The 20,248-nt window shown below is 42.1% G+C and overlaps 1 protein-coding gene across 4 annotated transcripts in view; it reads left to right on the top strand.

Annotated features, from left to right (window-relative positions):
* OXR1 (oxidation resistance 1) overlaps positions 1–20,248 on the top strand; it is a 372,567-nt gene that overhangs the window by 118,478 nt on the left and 233,841 nt on the right. Inside the window, exon 1 of one of the 4 annotated variants that reach the window (XM_054193058.1) lies at positions 20,014–20,165. The exons of 1 other annotated variant lie outside the window; for it this stretch is intronic. In XM_054193058.1, the coding sequence (XP_054049033.1) occupies positions 20,107–20,165 (59 nt within the window). In that variant the 5' untranslated portion in view covers positions 20,014–20,106. Of the gene's footprint in view, positions 1–20,013; positions 20,166–20,248 lie in introns of those variants that run through there. 2 more of the 4 variants (XM_054193057.1, XM_054193059.1) reach the window with 2 other exon arrangements.

The raw sequence follows: 20,248 nt of genomic DNA, 5'->3' as shown, positions 1-20,248 counted from the left end.
CCCCCCTGCCAGAGCAGGGTCACCCAGAGCAGGCTGCACAGGAACGCGTCCAAGTGGGTTTTGAATATCTCCAAAGATGGAGACTCCCCCATCTCTCTGGGCAGCCTGTTCCAGTGCTCTGCCACCCTCAAAGTAAAGAAGTTCCTCCTCATGTTTAGGTGGAACTTCCTATGCTCAAGTTTGTGCCCATTACCCCTTGTCCTGTTGCTGGGCACCACTGAAAAGAGCCTGGCCCCATCCTCCTGACACCCACCCTTTAAGTATTTATTAGCGTTGATTAGATCGTCTTTTTTCCAGACTGAAGAGACACAAATCCTTCATCCTTTCTTCATAAGAGAGGTGTTCCAATCCCCTAATCATCTTTGTAAATGGAGGGTGCAGGCTGTGAGCAGAGATCCTGGCTGCTGCTGTTTGAGCAGAAGGTAAAGGAGCACGTACTGTGCCATCTCCTTCCCAGCCTACTTTATGGGTCTTGTCCCATTCAGCAGTGAGCGGAGGACAGGTATGTTCTGATGCCCTGGAGACCGTGATGGGGAGCAGCACGTTCTTACATGTCTGATCACCTGCCAGTCAGCAGGATAAAGCAGCCCTACAGTACTGTAATTAAGCCGATTAGACTGTAGATAAAGATCTCCTTTGCTATTCTGTTAGGTTTCCTTAAATCTTTTCCAACAGAGTTTATCTGTGAAAAGCCGCTGCTCCCTCCACTGCCAAATATAGTTGACATTTTAAGCTTCTGCTTGAGTGCCGTGCTAACGGGCTGCCAGGGCCAGTTCTGGGTTGTGTTACTGGTTTGTTTGGAATGGAGTAAATTGGGAGGTGAGCTGTCAGTACATGCCATGGAGAGGAAGGCTTTGCAATAATAATGCAACAGAATGAGAGGAAAAGCATCTTTGTCTGGATATATTGTAAATTGTTGCCATTTATTTTATCTGAACCTTCTCCAAATTTTTCTTTAACAAACATTCCTGTTCTGACATTAACGATACCCTTTTTCTGTGGGAAAGTGAATTCCCGCAAGATTCGTCTATATTGTCAGATAGGAAAGCCATGTGATGAGCTCTGCAACGTCAGTCTGGGCCCTCCGGGCAGCCCACTGCTGCAGGCAGAATTTGTCCATGTCCACGTGATGTTCTCTGACTGCTGATTATGCAACATTATGATGACAGGACATAAAAATGTTCCCACAGAGAGAAGACAGGTTCACAAAAAATTTCATCAATTCAGAGGTTTTTTTTCTAAAGCATCTCTAAAATAGCAGTAGTACATTTAAAACTAAAGTTCTTGCAAACTTTTTTTCAGTCTGCTGAAAAATGAAAATGGAAAGAGAAATAATTTAATAAAATAAATGAGATGCAAGAATGGGAAGAACAAAGACAGAAGTTATGAAGAAGTAAGATGTAGGAAAAAGAAAGAGACTAAAGAAAGTGACAGTGCACAGGAGCCAAAATGTATTATTCCATTGAGGACCAGTACAATACTTGCGATCCCTTAAAACTTGTGCAAAAAGTCAGGAGCAACTTTACAAAATAGAAGCAAGGAAAAAATTTAGTGGAAGAACCTATGGAAAATGTGAGATCGAAAGATTTCACATAACCCTACAGTCAACTGCATATAGCTTCTGCTCACGCTTGCAGTGGAGTACAGAATTCTTATGTTCCCATGACATAGAGGGGTGCATTAACTGTTTTGAGAAATTACAATACGTATCAGATATCATTCTTCACCAAAAGTATATCTCGTGTCAACTAACTGACCTGGGGGAACCTGCAGGAGGGCAGAGTGGACCAATTAGCCTAAAGGAAATCCAGAGTTTGCCCCTGGCAGACAGGTGTGTCCTTGCTGTGCAAGTGCTACGTTTAATTTTAGAATTGTGAAATCTTTAGAGTTCTTCCAAACTGTGTGACTGTCTAGCAAGGGACACATTATACCTGGTGGTGCTGCAGAATGAATGGCTGCGTCACCCTCCACGTATTAGAAGGTGGTGAATAAATCAATAAACCCCAGTTGTTCAGAGCTTTTTCTCAGCTAATGTTTCATTTTATCCCTCAGTTTATGAAGGCATGTATTTTATTACTTGCCCTACTTTGTTTCTCCAGTATGGAAGATTTATGAGTAGTAGATATATGGAGTTATAGATAGTTCTTTAAGCAAGATGCAACAAGAGGCTGACAAAAAGTTTATTTTACTTTTAGAAAGTTAAACATTAACATTCCTACTTATGGCCAAGCTTTATTTCCCTGGCATAGCTCTATCAGGTACCAGGAACCCACCGTCTGGAAGCAACGGACCTGATTCTCATTCCTCAGCTCAATTTGTGTTAATTAGATAGGCCACACATTCCAGGGCTAGGGATCCTTGTTTAATGTAATAGATTTACGGCAATAAAACTGAATTTTTTGTATCAGCCATTAGTCTTCAGTCAGAGAGAGACAGTGTTTTTGTAATTGCTGCGGGTGTCACTGTCCAGAACTGCTCGATGTCCTGGTTAGCTGCCTTCACCTTGCGTGGCTGGTGGCTTCTGTTTCTTCCTTAGTTTTCTCCCTTTGCATTTGATGGTGATTATGGCCGTGGAAGGTGAATGGCACTGGCAGATGCCGTAGGTGTGTAGTGCAGGCAGGTTTTGCACAGGAAGCCATCTGCGCTCTGCCTGCTTTATTTCTGATTTTCAGGAGCCCTGCTAGGTTAGCCCAGAAGCCTGCGCCACACAGATGGAGATGTGAGCAACGGCCTGGTAAAGATGAGGGTAACGTCATTCACTCTATTTATGAACAAACCAAACTCGAATCCCAAAGTTTGGAGGTTAATACTGGATTAAGCATCTTGGATGCTGAAATTTGACTCCTCATTCAACGCAAAAGCTTAAAATTAAATATTACTGAGCTTTGGTTCTGAGCACTTGGTAGCTCATAGGTGTTCCTGTGTATTCAGTGCTTTTGGACATCAGGATGTTCCTCTAAATAGGAACACAGTTGTTTCACTATGAGCTCCTGTGCACAGTGCAACTCATGGCCTGAAATAATGATCCCATTTTACTGCTCAGCATCTGATTGCATTGCCTTTCAAAGCAGAGAAGTCTGCTGAAGAGAAACATTTGTGCTGCTGAGAACAGAAAACAGAGACAACTTGTATTTTTTCAGTGGTCGCAGTCTAAAAGTTCATCTTGAATGCACTGGAAACACGTCTGTGTAAATAATGAGAGAAGAAATATTGTACTTCACTGTGTAACCACTTTTTATCTACTGAAGTTGGAAAATACCTACCTGGCTGGTATCCTTGACAAAGCTTTGCTTTCCAAAGCAGTGTGGATGCAGTATATACGTTTACTTTCCTCATAGGTTGATGCTAAAACTGTTGCTGAGACAAAATTAATCAGATTGCCCATGCCCATGGGATCCATGCCCATGCCCATGGAGCGCCCAACGCATCCCTTTTCCTCTTATTTGCTTATTTGTGGTTCTTAACTTTTAGAATGCTATCTAGATCCCTGGCACACAAGTTCCTGCCACTGGAGCACCTGGAATTGAGCACAGTGGGCTCGCTGCGTGTTTCAAAGAAAGGTGTTCCACCCGTTTGGAGGGTATGGGGGAGCAAGGAGATGTTGTGAAGGATTATCATAGAATCATAGAGTTGTGTATGTTGGAAGAGACCTCTATGATCATCAGGTCCGACCCTTAACCTGGCATTAGTGGCAAGCATGGAGTTCACTTAACCTGTAGCTTTTCGGCTGGGAGGGTTCTGACCGGCAATGCAGCAAGTTCCCTAGTGGGAAGCTGAGTTTAAGCACTGCCTAAATTACTGGAGAGAGGCGATTGCCATATCAGTGTGCTGATGTACCCGCATTCATCAGTAAATTTTACAGAGAACCAAAATTCTTCTACTCCATATTTCTAGACATTAATTTCTGCCTAAGAATATTCTTTCATTTATGACCATCTGCTTTAATGCATTATGAGGGAACAAGAGAAACTGCAGGGAGAACATTTTCCTAAAGTGAACACCAAGCAATTCAGTGTTGGGTTTGCAGGCGGTGCTGTACGTATAGCTTGTTAGAAAACATGCTGAAAATATTATAGCATGAGTGGTCTAATATTTTTTTTTGTTTGATAGCTATTTCTCATTTGGGTGCTTTTTTTGTAAAGTCCTTTGTGTAATACAAAGAAGGATGTTAGCAACCCACTTACTTTAGGAAATGATCCTTTCTGATGATGCACTCCTGTTCCTTAAATTGCATGATGGAGATATTTGATTTGGCGGATTTTGAGGCGGAAGTGAAGAAAAGCAATGGACAGGGCCTGTATTAGTTATAAGGCTGTCCATGTATTCTCCTTGAAAGGACAGGAAGTAAGAAACCATTAGAGAGGAACAAAACTGCATTAATGATCTTTTATAATAGCATAGATGTTAACACCATGGGCTGCATAATGTGTTTTGGTTTGTTTTGAAGGTGAACTTAATGATCAGTGCTGTTTTAGTAAAGGAATATGGTGAAACCTAAGGTCATCGGTGATATAAGTTCCTAAATTTACATTCCACCTTTTAAAAGTGATGAAATACAATATATAACCCTTAGATGCCATTTCTAGAAGGAAGATTTAGACTAGGAGTCAGCCTGTTCCCCATTGAAACCTTTATTTCAAGATGCAGGTAAGAGGCAAAACCAATTAAAATTATCACTGAATTTTACTGTTATGGCCTTTGGAACATTAATTTTATTACAGGAGCTGGGAATCAAATAGAAACATAAATGCTGTCTATCTTTTCTTTTTTTTTTTTTGGTGAAGCTTTGTTTTATAAGACAGTTGTCACGAGGATGGATCAGTCTTACATGCTGTTAAACATAACAAGTTTAGGTGTTGTCAATGATACATCATTTTATGGGGTAAATAACCAAATTAGTTCATACTTTTATATTCCCTCTTCCTGTAAATGACAGCTAAATGGGAATAAATTGCCTATCTGTTTCCAAATGTCACTTTTAGCCACCTGCTTTCTGAACTTCAGAGATGCTCACTAACAGCCCTGATATTGCTTTGCCTCCCTGTGCTATTTATAGCTAATGTCAATGCAAGAAGTTGTTTATTTCTCAAACTGGTTTTCTTCTGGGAAATTAGGGTTGTATGCCTCCTTTCAGAATTGACCTTCAATTCTGAACCTACCTATGATCAGAAAAAGAGACGTATTGCAGTTCCCCAATTTCCAACTGAATTAAAACCCTGTTGGTCGCCAAAACTGCAAAGTGTGATTCATGGGGTCTATAAGGCAGTGATCTCTTTTGCGAGGTTTCTTTCAACCTGCAGTTTTGCAAGCCTGTTATCTCTGATAAGTTTTGTGGCTCGCCATCTTCTCACATCTCATGTGTCAAGCTGGCTGTAAGAACTAGCTAGCACACTCAACAACTGCTAGTGAAAATGAAGAGCATGAAAAATAAAATGTGACTTGCAGAAAAGCTGGAGAATTCCTATTTATACGATTGCCCTGGATGATATAAGTTCCTAAATTTACATTCCACCTTTTAAAAGTGCGAGGTTTCTTTCAAAGTAGAAGTGAGATGGCTTGTGGTGAGGGAAGGCAGCTGGCTCCAAGAGTTGTCATTCCAGCCTGTCCCATGTGGCCTATTTGATAGGAGGGACAGCAGATGGGGTGAGGCATAGGGAAAAGCAGTTCCTCCTCCACAGAGAGTATGTAGGGGTAAAAGAAAACAAAACCAAACGCTTGGTGTAGTTCCTTAACGAGCTTAACAGCTTTGATGAAGGGAGTTGGCTATGGCAGTGGCAACGTGGCCTCTTTGACAGTCCGGGTTCACAAAGTGGAGGAAGGTCAAGAGACTTACACCCTGTCGTGGTTTGGGCCGGACTGGCCACTGAGAAGGAACTGTTCAGCCTTCTTTTGTATTAATTTTAGAGCTGAATTGATACCCATTCCTGAAACACAGTTTTAGAGCAAGCAGGCGTTTTAGATTGTAACACCGATAAAACACTCTCCTGATTGGGCAGTTGTGAAGGCACGAGTAACTCTGGAGATAAACTCAGATTACAAGAGAGAGGCACGGACCTGAGCGACGGTTAGAAAATAGATGGCTTTTGCCAGGGTTCCTGGGATTAGAGTGACTCGACGAAGAAATGATTTTTGAAAGGTGCTGTCATTTCTTAATGCAGGCTTTGTTTTGCTGAGTACAGGAATATGTTAAAACCAGCTTTTCCTTATGGTATGTGGTATCTGAAAGTACCCACAGTTTCTGAGTGGAGTGGGCTTTTTGCTTTAAGACTGGTGCCAGCATCCTGACTGACAAAGGTGCCTTGGTTTTAAAGCTCCCTCATTTTCTCATAAACAGGCTAATGAGTAAAAAAATTCCCGTTGGCTTATAAAGACAGAGGCACATTAGTACATTAACAGAGGGGATACCTTTTGTTTTAAAGCCGTTTGTGGGGAAAAAGATAACAACAAAAAACCCCCAAGTAGGCAATGATTGTGTAAGATGCTACGTGCAGCCAGGTGTCTGTGTTGACCTCACTGGGGATCTGGAGAGCCCAGGGTTATGTCTGCGGTGGGGGGCATTCTGACTAATATATTTCAGTGGGCATTGGTCCAGCATCAAGCACAGCATCTCCCAGGCTGGAATCATGGGGATGTTTCTTTGGATCCACCTTTAGGAAACCTGGGGAGGGAAGTGGGAGGGGTGAGAGGTCATTGCCTTATTAATTGCATCTCTTGTATTCTGTTGCTGTGCAACAATCGTTCACTTTTAGGATTCTCCTGTATTAACTGTAAATCTTTAAAATGGTAATGGAGAGTCTGTCCCGTACAGACTTGTTTTTCTCTGTCCTAATCTCTGTACATAATTCGGGTAGCCTGAATAAGGTGTTCATAGACCAGAAACTAAAGCACACAGACATCAATAGTCTCTTACTTTTTTTTGTATGCGTATAACACCTCAGTCTCCAGAAGGATTTAATCTGTCCATAGCTTTGCCCTCCATGCTGATGGCACCCTGTTTCTCTTTTCCTCCCATTGCTCCAGCAGAACAAAGCAGATGCAGGTGGGGTTGCTTTAATATGGACTACAGGGGTGCAACCAGAAAAACCCTCCTGGAGGAAAAAGAGGAGCCCTAAGTCTCAAAAGAGACTAAATGGGTGTACGCGTCCTGCAGTTCATTGCCTCCCAAGGGAAGGAGTAAGAAAGGGAGGGGGAAAAGGAAGAGGACAGGGGAGGAACTGAGGATGCAGAAGGCATGAGACCCCCAGAATGGACCGTCGGGGTGGGAGAGGAGTCTGCTAGAGCAGGAGGGAGAGAAGTTGAAATGACGAGGCAGGGACGTCCCAGCTCTGTAGGGCACATCCTTCATGACAGAGCCCTGCCCTCCTGAGCGAAGGCCTCTGTCGGGGGGTGATAATTTCAAACTGCTGCTGGGGTAAAGGTCTAAGAAACAAAAAGGAAGCGATTTCTTATCGGAGTATTACGTGCAGCCAGTTTAAATGGATTTTGTAGCCGTTTTTTGTATTCCTGATTGAAATGCACAGGCGACTACATCTGCAGTAGTTCTCCTGACATTTCTGCTCTTGGAAGCTTTCCAAAATATGATTGTTTATATTATTTCTCCATCCCTCTCTTCTTCTTTACATAAAAAATAAAAATATCTCCCACAAAGTCCATGTAAAAATAGTACTGAAGTGGCTTAGCTCAGTTCCATGAATTTTCTTATCTGAGTTTTTCTTATGTTCTCCTTCCCTCCTGTAATCATGGAGGAAGTGAGACAATATGAATGGCGAAATATTAGAGAGAAACAAGGAGATTAAGATGGGGGGGTGGGTGAATCTTGGAGTAGTGCTGTCTGCTTGATGGGAGGAGGGTGAAGAGAAGGAATCAGAAGGCAGCTGAGCATGGGAAGCAGGAGACTTGCTGTGTTTTTAGTGGGTCAGACAGATGAAAGACACCATTTACTGTCTGCTGAGCTTAATTTCAAATCATGAATCATGGGTTGTTTGTATGGACGTGAAGATAGGGAGATGAAGAGAGCTGCAGTGAGTTAATATTGTCTTTGCTTGGAAACTTTTAGGGCATTTAGTGATCATAAGAAGTGGTAATCAGGAGGACTTGGTGTTTGCAGTTCTGCAGTGCTCCGACAGAGCTGGCAGCAGCACCGTGAGTTTTTAGCTTTGTCACCCCTGGTGAGGCACAGTTTTATCGATGACTCTTCTCTGAGCAGTGGTGAGTGGCTAAATAATGTGTTCCTCTGTGTGAGTGGTGAATAAATGAATGTCAGTGGTGAGCACTGATAAATAAACAAGAATACAACTGTAAGAAGGTATCAATATGGATAAAGTGCTTCCTGTCAGTCTCCTGCGAGAAGCCTTAAGTTGTAAATGGGGGAATGAGTCTCAAAGGACAGTCAGTCCAGCTCCGCTAATGACTAGTGAACAAAATGAGAGGACAAAGTCAAGTCTTCCTTGGACCAACATGGTTGCCTGCAAATCTAGCCTCAAATATCTGCCATCAGAAAAAAGTTTAAAATCCTAACATTTGACCGATCTCATCCACAGTGCAATTGTGAACTTCATCTTAAAGCTTTGAAAATCCCTTCTCTGAAAACCTTGGAAGTGTTATTTGTGGCAGAAGCCCCTCAGGCGTACGAGGGGTCATGCGATGCATATTGAACGCATGTGTGCAAAAGTGTGTCTTGGCGTAAAATGAACTGATCTGTGTTATCTCAGTCCCTGCAGCCATTTAAAAAGACACTGAATTTGCCTTCTAATGTTTTCAAGATCTCAATTATACATTTAATTGCTACCCAGAAGGCATGTTTGGCAGGAGGGTACAGTGAACACATGGCTATTTTAAAATGCAAAGGCATTTTAGTTAAAAAGAAGGAAGTAAAGAAAGAAATCATATCATCAGATGGCAGTGGGAGCTATTTGGGAATTCTGCTTTTGGTTAGATCTTTCCCAGGTATTGTAACTATAGAACTTGGATAAGAAGTTCTTAAGCCTTTTTTTTTTTTTTTTTTTTTACATTAATCTCTGCTAGAAGCTGTATTTTAAAGAAATCTTTACTGGCACTGTAGAAGATGTAGAAGATCAGAGGTACAGGGAAGGGAACTCACAGAAGTAGCAAATGCTGCATTACAATTTTCTGTTAACGGCACTGCTGCAGTTTCCCAGTCATTAAAATTCTGCTGCTCCTGTCTGAATGGTGGAAATCCTGAAATGGCTGAACAAAATGCAGTGAACATTTCTTTATCTTTATGCTTCCAAAATATATTGAATATAATGCTGGGAGTAAAAATACTCTTGTGAAAGCAAGCCTAGCAGATTCCAGGTTCAGCTGGCAGCTAACCCGGTCACACAGAGATTACTGGTAAATGAAACTGCTCTTTATTTTCCATAGGACAGCGTTGTGCAGGCAGGGAAGTACGCGTTTCTGCAGTTTGCTGTGCTCAAGAGACAGACTCACTGACCAAAATATTTGTAGTTTGATGATGCTGATTTTCAAGCAAGAGTTTTAACCCTTGGCATTATCCTCAATGCAAAGTTTTCCTTCTGTGGGTGTGGACAGTGGTGCCTTTTGTCTCCATGCGCTTGCGCAGCTCTCACCTTTGCTCACAGGACTAGATGCAGACGGAGTTCTGTGCCTGAGCATGTGAAGACCTTGGTCTGGTGGACATCTTCAGCAGCGGCTTAACGGACTGGCAGCAACACCTCACAAACACACAGTGTCTGGTACTTTCTTTTAAAGGGTGCTGGGAGCGATGTAGTTTCCCCGTTTATAGAGCAGTTTGGTGATTCGCTGGAGCCAGAGATCAATTTTTGATGTGAACAGTGCATTTAACCTTGGTCATGTTACGTAGAGGCAGACTCTTCTCCTCTCTCAGAAAAGGCACAAGGGTGATTGTTGATACCGAAGTCTAGAAGTGCCTCCTTGAAAGTCCTTGTAGTATAGATGGCTGACCTGAGCAGATTCAGCTCTGTAACCTACAGCTTCACAAGCTTCTTCTCAATTTAAGGTTTCTCTGTTTGGTATTTTCCTCCCCTGTTGAAATTATTTTTGTTGGGAAGAATTTAAGCTTGATTAGACCATAGAAGAGGTGCAGCCAATGCAACATGGGTCCCCACTACGAGACATGGACCTGTTAGAACACATCCAGAGGCGGGCCATGGAAATGGTTAGAGGTCTGGAACACCTCTACTATGAGGACAGGCTGAGAGAGTTGGAGTTGTTCAGCCTGGAGAAGAGAAGGCTCCATGGAGATCTTATCACAACCTTTCAATATATAAAGGGGGCATATAAGAAAGATGGAGAGAGTCTTTTAACCAAGGCCTGCAGTGACAGAATGAAGGAAAATGGTTTTAAACTGAAAGAGCGTAGATTTAGATTGGACATAGGGAAGAAATTTTTTAAGATAATGGCGGTGAGGCATTGTACCAGGTTGCCCAGAGAAGCTGTGGATTCCCCATCCCTGGAAGTGTTCAAGGCCAGGCTGGATGGGGCTTTGAGCAGCCTGGTCTAGTGGGAGGTGTCCCTGCCCATGGAAGGGGGGGTGGAACTAGATGATCTTTAAGGTCCCTTCCAACCCAAACCATTCTATGAGTCTATGATTTTATCCATTGTCTTTCTTGAAGTAAAATGTGTCAGCCATTCTGAATTCCTGATTGTACAATGTCATTTTAATTTGAGTTCAGTTCAGTGAATTCTCTTTTCGTGTGCTTTGGCCATATTTTGCATTAGCTCCTTTTTCTTCCATTATACCTATTTTGCAGAAAATGTCTTCTTTTGCTTTCCTTCTGTAAAAGTTCACTCCACTTGTCAATGAGTCAAATGAGAATAACCAGATCTTTTTTGTCAAGTGGCCTATGTTTGAATGAATAAAAAATGAGATTGGTCAATGCAGAGATTAAAAAAAGATCTATTTTTGTGGATTGTAGAGATTCTTGTATGGCTCCTGAGCCAGTAGCATTTTCTCCTTTGGTTTTTCCATGTTCAGGCAACTGGAAAATAAAACAGATCTGTTGATTTGGCCTAACTTGCCTCTGATCCAAGGTAGCTTTAAATTTCTTTTGATGGGACTGTATTCCCTTAGAAAAGGGCAGACTGATGTACGTAGGGCTGTGTTTCCTGGTTAAAAAACAGTATGCTTTCCTACAAAAGTATGGAAAAATTGTTTGGCTTTCTTATTCCAATTAAGCTCCATGTTGTAAGTCACTATTATTTTACCTATTTACTATTTAGCATAAGCAGAATCGAAATGATGTCATCAAAATTATTTGTCTTTTTACTTCATCGTAACAGTATCCTGAAACGATCTGTGATTATTCTCTTCCTTCTCTGCTCTGCCTGACCTTCCACTTCCCTCCCGCACTCTCTTTTTCTTTAAAGTTTTATTGCTTATTCTTATTTAAAAATATACATATATATAGGGATGTATTATGGGATGGAGATTTTGGTTCCTGAAGAGTTGTTTTTTTTTTTCTTTTCACATCCTGTAATTGATTTTCACACGGTGAGATTTAAAATGACATTGGCCCATCAGCTTTTTCCGAAGTTATATAACTTCTTGGTTTCTCAGCACTCTGTAAAGATGAAATGCAGTAGCTGCAGCACAGATGAAGAGGTCAGCTCTCATACATAAAATACTGTGTCTGCCCTTTCTCCACTTCTGTGTTACATGTCCTACTTTTTTTTTTTTTTTATCGGAGCGGATTACTAATTTCTACCATATTAACATTAAAAGGTTTATATTCTCAGAGTATGTGTACTTTTATGAACTATTGAATTGCAAGCCATTTTTTTTCTGCAGTATATACTGCAGAATAAATGGAATGGAAGGTCAAGGAACTCTGTATTTTGTTCACATAAATTATGAGTACTACGATGTTCTAAATATATGTCATTTGGGCACCCAATTATCTTGGAAAAGCTGTGGGACTGTATCGGCAGGAGGTCACTGTAATGATCAGTACCAAGACACACACTGGACTGGTGGATGTAATTCATATTCCTGCAGCAGAGCAGGAACAAGCTTTCTGTCTGGTTTTAGGTGTCTCCAAATCAATCTTCGTGTTGCTCTAAAATATTTCTGTAAAAATACAAAGCCGGCATTAATCTTATAGCCAAACTAAGTCAGTTCAATCTGGATTTCATTTACCAAAATGTGTTTTTCTAGATGAAAGTACTATTTTACACAAAATTTAGAAAGCGTAAGAATTTCCCAATCCAAAGCTTGACTTCTGCTGCCTTTTGACTTTGGTGGAATGTTTATTTTTTGAGCCTAAACCATTCTGAAAGTGGGAATCTTGACTGTGTGAAACACCGGAGCTTTCAGGCGCTGCGCTGAAGGAGCTAGGCACGGGTATTTATGGTTTCAAGGAGAGGACCCTGCCTGGCACATGGGGCTGGGACAGAGCCATTTGTGGGCCACTGCAACAGGCAGGAGCACGAGGTGCGGGCTGGACCTTTCCCCTCTGTGCCCAGTGCCGAGCAGTGCTGCATCCAGTGTGGATGGGCAGGAGAGCGAGGAACTCTACTGCCTTTTCCCTCTTCTATTCCTTTGAGTTTGCTGTAAAGACTTACACAGGTTTTAATAGGTGTTTTTCACAGGCTGCTAATATGGTAAGAAGTTAGCCCCAAATTTACCGGGATATGAACTAAGTATAGATAAATGCAGAGAGCTATTGAAGTGCATGGAGGGAATAGGATCCAGTCTCTCCATTTTTTCCTGTTGATTTATGTTCCTAAATTATTATTCTTCCTCACGTTTTTCACGTGTGAGCGAGAGGTTTTACCTTTCTGTTCATAAGAGCAATTAGCAGGGCTTAGCCATAATGTTTTGATTTCCTAATAGTTACTTTTCATAGAAGATTAGCCAAGGAAAAAACCCACACGTTGTGAGATTAGTTAAATGCATCTTGAAATCCTGCCAATACTTCCTGAAAAGAAAATGTGATTTACTGATTCTTATTTTGCATTTAGAGGAAAAGCCTCTGATTTATATGCTAGGACTTCTAAAATCTTGACAGTTTTATTGCATGCATCTAAATGCAGCTTCCTTGTTTTAGCTTGTGTGCTGTTTTCTTACAAATTCTGGTCAGGTGGCTGTTTAACAGTTCTGCCTTGGAGCTGAGCTCTAGTTAGGAAGCTAAATACATAAGTGTTTCCAAACTCACTTGCCTCATTTAACATGCTGTGGCCTCATTTGTCTTCTGGGCTCTGGTTTTGATCACTTCCAACTGTGTTTAAATCTCTCCTTGGCTTCTCCTTTTCATGCTGTCAGACATGAGCTCCTCGTCTCCTGTACCTTCTCTCTTCAGCTGCCTGTCGAGGCTTATGTCTGAACATGGCAATGCCAGACCAGCCTTGAGGTGCTCTTTATTCTGCACTAAGCGGGGAAAAAAGCCTCACCGTGCTTTGGAAAGCCACAGTACAGTGCTTTTTGATTGGATTCTCCTTTAAATAATGTCATTTACTATGATGCCTATAGATTGCTAGCGTCTGGTAGTGGGTGTAGCTGCGCTGGTTATAGGAGTTCTGCTCTCTGGGCTTATTGATTTAAAAATAATAATAAAAAACCCTGCAGGGCAGCTGTGTTCTACAATCTCTTGTTTCTATGTTTGTCCAACTCTATTTTGTGTTATTCTGAGTGAAAAAAAAAAATTAGGAAAAGATTGTTGCTTGTCACAGGCATAAATCTAAATGGTGGTTCAAGGGGAAGGTGATCCTTCTCCTCTGGTGAGGACATGTCTTTACTTCAGCATGAAACTGAATTATGGTTTCAGGTTGCCTTCTTGGATCTCAGGATGTGCTGCCTGTAAGTCCCCCCTGCAGAAGGAAAGAGAAATGAGTGGTGGTGAGGCTCTTCCCAGGATATCCAGAGCAGCCCGAGCAGCAGAGGCTGACAGCCATTGCGGCCACTGCAGAAGCATAGGTGGCTGCCCAGGAGAGCTGCTGGTCTTCCCCTGCCTTCCTGCTTTTCCGTTCTCTCCCTGCAGTGTCTCCCCCACATCTTCAGCTGAAAGGTTGAGAAGATACCCGATCTGTGGATAAAACCTAATCATCTCTTTCACACTGTTGCAATGTCACTGCAGCGTTTGTGGGGATTGCATTTCTTGGTATCTTCTCTTCTTGCCGGGAGCACGATCCTCCCTGCTCGATCCACCAAGGTTGTAGTGGTAATTGCCCCTAAAAGTCAAGCAGCTCATCTGTAAATCTCTGAGAAGGAAAGAATAAAACACCTGTGCTTACTGCAGCGTGCAGAGCCAGGAGCCGTGATCCCCAAAATCCTCCTCATGCCCATGACAGACACTGTTACTGAAGACACAACAGCTCAAACATCACTGACCCAAGAGAGTTTGTTTAAGCACGGGAGCACAGATGCAAGATGCATCCTGAAAAAGTGAGGAAAAAGCTGAGAGGGATCGTTTTGCTTTGGTGTCGCGCAGGAATGTTTTGCTTACCTGGAGCAGAGCCTTACGGTGAGGATCTGAACAGGCTTGTACCATCCTGGGCACACACTTACCTCTCAGGTGTCAACTACTTCGTGTTTATTAATGCAGTTTCTTACAAGTCTTCTAGATGCTTTAGAGTTTTGATATTTAAGCGTTTTTTGGTGTGGCGTCTTGGTAGGTCTCCCTACAGAAGGATGCTAGCTGTCTCCTCGTGAAACTCTACATGTGCATGTGCCTTCTGAACTGACTGGTCTTTAGCAAGCTGTGACCTTCCTCCACAGCTGGTTCAAGAAATACAGTTCAGTCATACTAGGATGCTGAAAAGAGTCCAGGTACCTTAGCTCCTGCAAATCTCATCTTCCTTTTCACTATTGACATTCAAATTGACAGCTAGCGATTTACATTGCACATGTGGGGAAAAAAAAAAAAAAAAGTTGGGCGGTATCTATTGATAACCTGTGCTGTGCATTAACGGTCACCTCCTTCCCAGGATGGAGACCGCTGAGCCACCTTGCTGGTGGTCTTAGCACCGGGCAGGAACCTAAGGACACTGCTGAATCAGGGCCCCTGTTGGGAAGGTGGGAGAAACTCAGAAAAACACACCTGCTTTATTAAAGACTGAGCAGTAACACACTTCATCGTGCTGCTCTCTATTTTAATTTAATTGACTGGCAACACTTGTCAGAGGAAAGTTCAGCTTCTGAGAAAATACTGTCAAACTTGATAACTGCAATACTCGTTGTCGAGGTGAGTTTATTAAACAACTTAAAAACGAAGCCTTCAGTCTGTACCTAACAAAATGAACTTTGCTGTATTTTAAAAAACTTCTTTCAATATTTCTTGATATCATTGCTATGGATATAAAACCAAAGAGTTCTTTCCTTTCTTAGGCAATTTCCTTTCCTTGTATTAAATTTTTCTACAGGGTATATATTTTTATGATAGGAAAGACTGAAAAGTATATGGCTCTCAGGGCGCTTGCTGCCTTGTCCAGCAGGAGATCTGCTGGTGGCAACATTCTGTGTAGTCTAGAAGTGCCTTTACATTCAGCAAATGGGAGAAATCAAGATGAATGGTGACACTTTCATTAAAAAGACAGAAATTTTAAAATAGTGGAAATCTGCTATCTAAATCTCCAGTGGCTTCCAGCAGCCAGCAATATGCTTTGATCACTGGGTCATCAAAGCACAGTGGCTTGATAACGGGAGCGGAAAACAGGATTACAGGGGGGAACCTGAAAGAACCCAGGACTAAGTCATCTGAAGAGGCAAAAGGAAATTTCGTTTGTAAGGAAACTTGGAAAGAGAAATTGTCTGTCATAATTCTTAGTTTAAAACGAAAGCTAAGATGAGGAGAAAACTGCACTGATGGGAATGAAGAGAGCCTTCACGGCTCTGATGAAGTTTGTAGGCCTTGCCCATTGCGAGCCAATATCGAAACAAAAAATATATACTTAGTGTAGGATAGATGCCAGCAGTGCCTCCTGCTTACAGCTCTGCAGACCTAGAATTTACTGAGAATGGGAGTTTTCACTGTGATCACTTCGCATTTATTTTCTGTCCCCACAGTTAGGAGATGTTGAAATTACTGTTGAAATCTCAAACGTTCTCATAATATAAAAAGCCTTTCATGTCCTTGAAGGGTTTTTTTTTCCTTTTTTTACCATAGTTTGTTGTCCCCAGAATACGTTTGCTTGGGTTCAGGTTGAACATAATCTCGGTGCTTGCCTGAGCCGCTTCATTCTTGGGGGCGCCCTGGTTCTTGCTTCTGCAGCTCCCGTGTCTCCTGCAGCTCCTGCTGCTCTGTCCCACAGAGCTTCTCCTGGCGCACGGTTGCTTCTGCGACCAAGGCGGTGTATCATCAGTGCTTGTGGGCTGTGCTTGGAGGGTGAAGATGGAAAGAAATGTCTTTACAACCTTTACACTCTGGTGGGCACAAAGTACAAAGTTGTTAAAAATGTTCCTCCTACTCCCACAGAACTGAGAAACAAAATAGTTGTGTGGGTTTTCCGTTTGTTTTTAAATAAGTAGGCACTATTTCACAACCTATCTGTTCAGATGTATGTTTCTCCTTTATATATAGATTCTCTTAGCCCAACCCGTTATTAATCAGCTTATCGAGTGGCATTGCTTACTTTTTGGGATGACAAGACTGGAAAACATACATGCTCAAGATAGCATTTTCTCAATAGGTGCAATTAACAGACTTCCCATTTTCTAATTGCGTCCGATGGGACCTTAACAAGGTTTAGGATCGCTATCTCCTGTGTGGCTGCAGCGGCCAAGTGAATAGAGAGTGGGCTGGCATCCCCAGTCACCCCTCTGGGCTGGGCTGGGAGCTCCGGAGGAAATGCCGGGAACTGCTTTGCCGTGTTACTGACCCCGGGTGAAAAGAGAAAGATGGTCGGGGTTACTCGGAGCTGACTACGTAGAGCAGGACAGTCTCCTGCCAGCAGGGTAGGAGGATAATTTTGTCTTGTTTAAGATCAAACTATTCCTGGAGCTTTGAAGATGCTTCTCCTCCATCTGGTATAAGCTTGGCTCACCTGATTTAAGACAAACACTTTTTCAAAGCTGTATGGCTAGTGCCCAGTGAAACTCCCTCAAGGAAAAGTAGCTTGAATGAACATGTTTTCAGTGGAGGATGTGGTGCGCATATCAAAAAACAGTCAAAAAAGCCAACCGATATAAAGCTCATTTTATACAGTCTGTATATTTTCTGCATATTTCACTAAAATGCTAAAATTATACTTATTATTCAAAATACTTGAGTTATGCATGAGTTGAAAGGCAAAAACTCAATTCTCCTTTGGCTATGATGCTGAAAGTTCTCATTTTGCCTAGTTTCTAACTTGCCTTTGACAGGTGCTTCCACAGAGATTTATCTGATATTATTATATCCTGCAGAGCACTCTGAGAACCAATTTATGTTCCTAGCAAGGAGAAATGTTTTAGGCTAGATGTTTTAGGCTCCTCAAGGAACAGCTTCTGTCTCTCTCATCACTGTAATGAGAGTCTGCCCTTTGTGAGTTGGTGCTAATTGCTTCATTTTATGACAGTTGCTTTTTGTCCTGTGAAGACTTACAGAAGACTATATTATGCACACGTTGCAAATCTATGTAATCTTTATTTCAAGATTATGAAAAGGTATTATATGAAAAAAAAGTATTATATGAAAAAGTATGAAGACACAGTATTTGTACAAACTGGGTAACTTAGTTGCCTGTTTGGCTTACAGTTTTAGTTCTAGACAAGCTTTTAGACAGTCTTGTCGTTGGCCTGTATTCAATGAAAACAGGTGGGTGCTTCCAAAGACTTGTGCGTATTAGACATTTTTTGAGTCCTAATGTCTGTATAATGTGCTATGCCTGGTTTTTAGAAAAGTGAAATAGCACTAATGGCTTTCATGGTGAAGCTCTACAGCCCCCATGCCTGGTGGGAAGCGGATAGCTTTGCCCAAAAGGCACTTTGAACCCCAGTGTGAGGATGAGTCTTGTGGCTCTAGGAAGTGGAGGGGAGGCTCCATTTGGGAATGGGCACGAGGAGAGTTTGGATGATTGCCTGTGAGATTTGTGTCTTCTGCTTGCCTGGATTGACCTCCCTCCTCAGCCCCATGGTCTGGTGGCAGGTCACAGAGTGTGGTCTTTGCGCTCTCTGCAGCATCTGCTCATGCTCAGACTGAAGACAGAGGGTCTCTTGCTTGCTGCAGCTCTTGTCCCAGCACTGGCATTCGCAGCTGCCAAGCAGCACTGTGTAAGGTGGCAGTGGCACGTCATGGCGTGACAGGCAGGAGGAAGGCCAGACCAGAAGGTCCCCGCTTGCCTGGAGGCACTGTAGCCGATGGGCTGTGGTATCTGCCTGGGCTGAGATGCTCCTGGCTGCATCTCACTCACTGTTTATTTATTATCTTTTCCCCTTTTACAAAATACCTTTACAACTTCAGTGATGAGATCGGAATGTACGTCTTGTGGAACAAAGATAATAATGATGTATAAATTGGTTTTATATTTTGAAAGAAGTCTTTAAGTTGTTTCACTGTATACATTTCAAGTTGTATGACCTACTACCGGGCAAGGCAGAAGAATGTGCAGATTTGCATTTCTCTGTGTTAGGACAAACATCTCACACCTGAGCAGCGGTTGCCTGCTGTGCTGATGCTTATTTGGTGAGATGGTAGAACTAGAACACTGTATGTAGAATGCTGTAAGAGCACTGTAACTTCCAACCTCCTCTGCCATCTCTTTGAGAAGTTGAAAGGCCCTTTTGCTTCCAAATTTGACTACATTAATGTATGCGTGTTGTGATTGCGTATACTGGAGCAGTCTCAGGAACATGAAGTGCCCAGGGATATTGCAGCTGACTTGGAAACAACTCAGAAAACAGTCAAGCCTAGGGTTGGAATCAGAAATGTAAATGTGATTGCGTGAATTAAAGGCTATGGATAAAACAGGTTTGTTGATGTGTAAATTACTTGCAGTTAGCACCGAAAATAATTGATATTATGACAAAGTTTATTATATGGAAAAAATGCTACGAGTTTATATGGCTTCACTGTAGGTGAGGTGTTCCGTATGTCTCAGGGTACGCCATGTAGCTCCCAGACCACCTGCCTTCGAAAACTCTGAATTCAGTTTTTGGGAGGGAGAAGATGGTAATACAGGATGTGGTCGTGCAGGATGTGTGAAAATCTCACAGTAATTTTCAGGGGAATAGGTTCTGGGTGCCGGTTGCATAGCCAATAATAAGGAGATTTCAGAAATAGCTCCTTCTGATCAGGTGAAGTAAAGACTTTCCTTAGTGATACAACCTTAAAATAGTTCGGACAGTTTGAATCCATCCTTATAAATAAAGTTGCATTAGATATAATGTTACAGCTTTAATGAGACAAATAAGAATGAAATAGAAATTATCGTAACTTTAAAACCATTATGCAAAATCTTTCTGTGCTGAATATGCCAGAGCTGGAAATTTCAAGACCGATGAAAATTGTACTAAAGTAGATTTGCATAAAGCATTGGAAGAGCTTTTGTGAAAATGGAACTAGTGGGAGTTATTTAAATAACAGTATAGCAGCTATTAACAAAATAGCAAGATTCAAAATAGTAATTTACTTTACACATCTATTCTAAAACATGTCCAGAATCAAGATAACTGTCAGCAAATAGCACAGCATTGCAACCCACCCGCTCAAAATCCTGAAAGAAAAGATCAAGAAATTCTCATCCCTGACAAAACATACACCCTAGTTGCAGAGCATATTACTTCCACCATGTAAAGCAGCTGTAAAATATTATACAGCCATGGCGAAGCCATATGATCTTGAGCCCTTAATCCGTACAAAAGCTTAGGCAGGGAAAAAAGAATGAATTGTATATGCTGTGACTATCTGAGTTACATTATGTATTTAGCGTGACTGCTGCCATTTCCTCTCCATCATCATCATCATCACCTCCGTCCCCACCTCGGCCATGCCTCATCCTCCTGCGAATGCACAGGAGGCCCATCTGTGGTGTGTAGAGCGCTTCAACTCCTTTGCCCGTGGACTCACTAACGCTTCTCTCCCAGGCAGTGAGAATGCCTTGTCACACTTGAACCACAAGCGGATTCTGGATTCTCCCGCTTGGAGTCCATGGATGTAACCTGGCAGCAACCAATCTATATGTCTTCTGTAAATGGTCCTCCAAGGGTTTACCTGTAGCAGTGCTGTCATGCTCCCAGGAATAATCACAAGGTTTGTGTTCATTTTCGTAAATCTTTATTCTGTGATGTGCCCTTGAAACACATGAGGCGCCAGCGTTGTCTATAGATCTTGTT

The sequence above is a fragment of the Rissa tridactyla genome, chromosome 2, assembly GCF_028500815.1.
Source record: "Rissa tridactyla isolate bRisTri1 chromosome 2, bRisTri1.patW.cur.20221130, whole genome shotgun sequence".
NCBI classification, from domain to species: domain Eukaryota; kingdom Metazoa; phylum Chordata; class Aves; order Charadriiformes; family Laridae; genus Rissa; species Rissa tridactyla.
This window is presented reverse-complemented; position numbering and strand designations above follow the sequence as displayed.